Source organism: Corylus avellana, chromosome ca3 (assembly GCF_901000735.1).
Source record: "Corylus avellana chromosome ca3, CavTom2PMs-1.0".
In the NCBI taxonomy this organism is placed as follows: Eukaryota; Viridiplantae; Streptophyta; class Magnoliopsida; order Fagales; family Betulaceae; genus Corylus; species Corylus avellana.
This window is the reverse complement of record NC_081543.1, coordinates 21,884,283-21,887,245: the sequence shown is the minus strand read 5'-3', so window position 1 is coordinate 21,887,245 and position 2,963 is coordinate 21,884,283. Positions and strand designations below refer to the sequence as shown.

Here is a 2,963-nt window from a genome sequence, read left to right as displayed (position 1 = left end):
TCAAATGGGATCCATCCCCAGACCCCTTTGGTCATGGAAGTAGCGTATAAACCCCCGGCAAGCCTCCAGGAGTTCATGGAGAAGGTGGCCGCGTAAATCAATGGAGAAGAAACCAAACGGGCCCTGACAGCGACGGGAAGGACCACGGCAGGTATCCCTAAAAGGGACCCCCCAAAGATAGCCTGTCACTAAACAAAGGATTATTCGGGAAGAGGGGCGAGAAGTGGAAGTAGGTTGTCCCACGAGAACCCAATCTTACCCCATTAAACGTTAGCCTAGTTGAGGTGCTATGCGAGGTCATGGTGGTCCCAGAAGCTAGGCAACCTCCGCCCATGCGGGTCCCCGCCAACAAGCAAAACCTAAACAGATATTGTGATTACCATCGAGATCATGGCGACGACACAAAAGATTTCATCTCGCTAAATATAGAAATAGAAAGGCTCATCAAGAATGGCAAGCTCACCAGGTTTATGGCGGACCAGAGACGGGCGCCCCATATACAGGTGGGCCTCGCATTCAGGAGGATAGGAGGCCCCGGCCATGGGCTAGTGGCCTCGATAATAGGAGCTGGAGATTTGAAGAAGGTCAGGAAGGCGAACGTTCGGCGAGAGAATAGGACATAGTCCGCAGCCCGTGAAGGAATGCATGAGGAGGACTCCAGCGACAAGAGAACCTCGGCTATGTAGAGGACTCAGAGGAAGAACAGCCCCTCGCAGTCCAAGGCAACCATGGTTGCCAGGGAGCTATGCGAAGACAGGGGCCAGACAACCGCATCGTTGTCCACAACCGAGTAGTTGGCAATATAAACACGATTGCTGGGAGGTTCGCGGGAGGTGGAGAATCTAGTTCGGCTCGAAAGAACTACGCTAGAAGTTTCTCTTTAGAAGAGGTCTACTTTGTGGTGAGGCCCTCCAAAGCGTAGAGAAGGGAAAATCAACCGATCATCTTCACTGACGATGATCTCCAGGGAGTCGTGTCCCCACATGATGACGCCCTGGTGGTAACCCAACTCATCTGCAATTACAATGTTTATAAAGTCCTTGTGGACATTGGAAGCTCCGTGGACAATCTCTACATGAGTTCTTTTGAGAAGATGGCCATAGACAAAGGAAGAATGTCACCAATGAGAGCCCTGCTAGTAGGGTTTAGTGGAGAGAGGGTTCGCCCCATCGGGGCAATATCACTCCCACTCAAGGTAGGACCTAAACCGACCCAGGCAACAGTCATGGACGACTTTATCGTTGTCAACAAGCCATCCGCATACAACGCCATCATCGACAGGCCGACGTTGAATGCGTTAAGGGCAATTGCGTCAACATTCCATTTAGCCATGAAGTTCCCTACCGATTCAGGAATAGGAGTAGTCAGAGGTAGTCAGGAAGTGGCGCGATTTTGCTACAACACCATGTTGAAAGAACCTTGCATAAATGAAGCACTTGCGGTTGCCATAGAGGCGCACGATGAGCACAAGCTATGCTAATGTGAACCCGCAGAAGATCTGATAGAAGTACCGATCGATGACTCAGATAAGATTGTGAAGATGGGATCATAGTTGACTAGTGAAGCAAGGGCTAGCCTTGCATGATTCTTGCAAGAGAATGCAGATGTGTTCACCTAGACTCACCAAGACATGCCAAGTGTTGATCCTGTTGTAATCACCCACAGGTTGAATGTAGATCCTGTCGCCACCCCGATAAAGCAAAAACTAAGGTTCATCTCGGTAGAGCGCAGTAAGGCCATAGCGGTAGAAGTTGAGAAATTAAAGCAGGCAGAGTTAATTAGAGATGTCAGATTCCCCCTAGGTGTCCAACGTCGTCATGGTCAGGAAAAACGACAGAAGATGGAGGACGTGCATGGATTTCATAGACCTAAACAATGCCTGCCCCAAGGATAGCTTCCCATTGCCCCTGAATAGACTTGCTCGTTGACTCAACCACGGGCCACGAGTTGCTCAGTTTCTTGGATGCCTTCTCAGGGTATAACCAAATTCAGATGGATAATTTGGATGAGGAGAAGACGGCGTTCATTATGGACCGCAAGCTATATTGCTTCCGAGTCATGCCTTTTGGACTCAAGAACGTCAGAGCAACATACCAGAAGCTAATGAACCACATGTTTAGGGACCAAGTGGGAAGAAATGTGGAGGTGTATGTAGTCGACATGTTAGTAAAGAGCAAGCAGGCGACCTGCCATGAAAAAGACCTCGAGGAAACCTTTCAGGCTCTAAGGAATTATTGTATGAAGCTGAACCCGGCTAACTGTGCCTTTGGGGTCTCTGTTAGAAAGTTCTTGGGATTTATAGTGTCCTAGAGAGGGATTGAAGCAACCCAAAGAAAATCTAGGTAATATTGGATATGCAACCCCTAACCAACACCAAGCAGCTCCAACAACTCATGGGTTGTGTCTCAGCTCTCAACAAGTTCGTATCAAGAGCGACTGACAAGTGCTTGCCTTTCTTCCAAATTTTACGAAAGGCTTTTATTTAGGGGGAAGAGTGTGATGAGGCCTTTTGGCAACTGAAGGCGTATTTGTCAAGCCCACCACTTCTCGACAGACTTTAGGAGGAAGAACCACTCTATCTTTACCTAGCAATTTCACCATTTGCGGTCAGTTTCGCATTGGTAAGAGAGGAAGTAGGGGTGCAGCGACCCGTGTACTACTCTACCAGAGCCCTCAAAGGAGTAGAAACCAGATACTCGCGACCAGAACAACTAACATTTGCACTAGTGGTGGCCGCCAAGGGGCTGCGACCTTACTTCCAAGCCCACACTATTAAGATTTTAACGGACTACCCGCTCATGCAAATCTTGCGCATGCCAAGTACTTCAGGTTGCCTAGTCAAATAGGTGATAGAACTAGGGGAGTTCGACCTGGAGTATCTCCCAAGACTCGCATTAAAGGGACAGGCACTAGCAGATTTTGTAGCAGAGTTCATAGGAATCCCAGAAGAGGAAAAGAGTTGG

General features: G+C 48.8%; 1 protein-coding gene across 1 annotated transcript; it reads left to right on the top strand.

Annotated features, from left to right (window-relative positions):
- Window positions 1–299: 299 nt before the first annotated feature.
- LOC132174265 (uncharacterized) lies at window positions 300–1,480 on the top strand. Its single transcript, XM_059585950.1, has 2 exons — window positions 300–584; window positions 968–1,480. The coding sequence occupies exons 1-2, from the start codon at window positions 300–302 to the stop codon at window positions 1,478–1,480; spliced, it is 798 nt and encodes a 265-aa protein (XP_059441933.1).
- Window positions 1,481–2,963: the final 1,483 nt, after the last annotated feature.

Coding starts and splice junctions, on each gene's coding strand:
- LOC132174265 (XM_059585950.1), top strand. CDS start 300: ATGGTGGTCCCAGAAGCTAGGCAACCTCCGCCCATGCGGGTCCCCGCC. Junction 585..967: donor GAGCTGGAGATTTGAAGAAG/GTCAGGAAGGCG, acceptor GATGATCTCCAG/GGAGTCGTGTCCCCACATGA.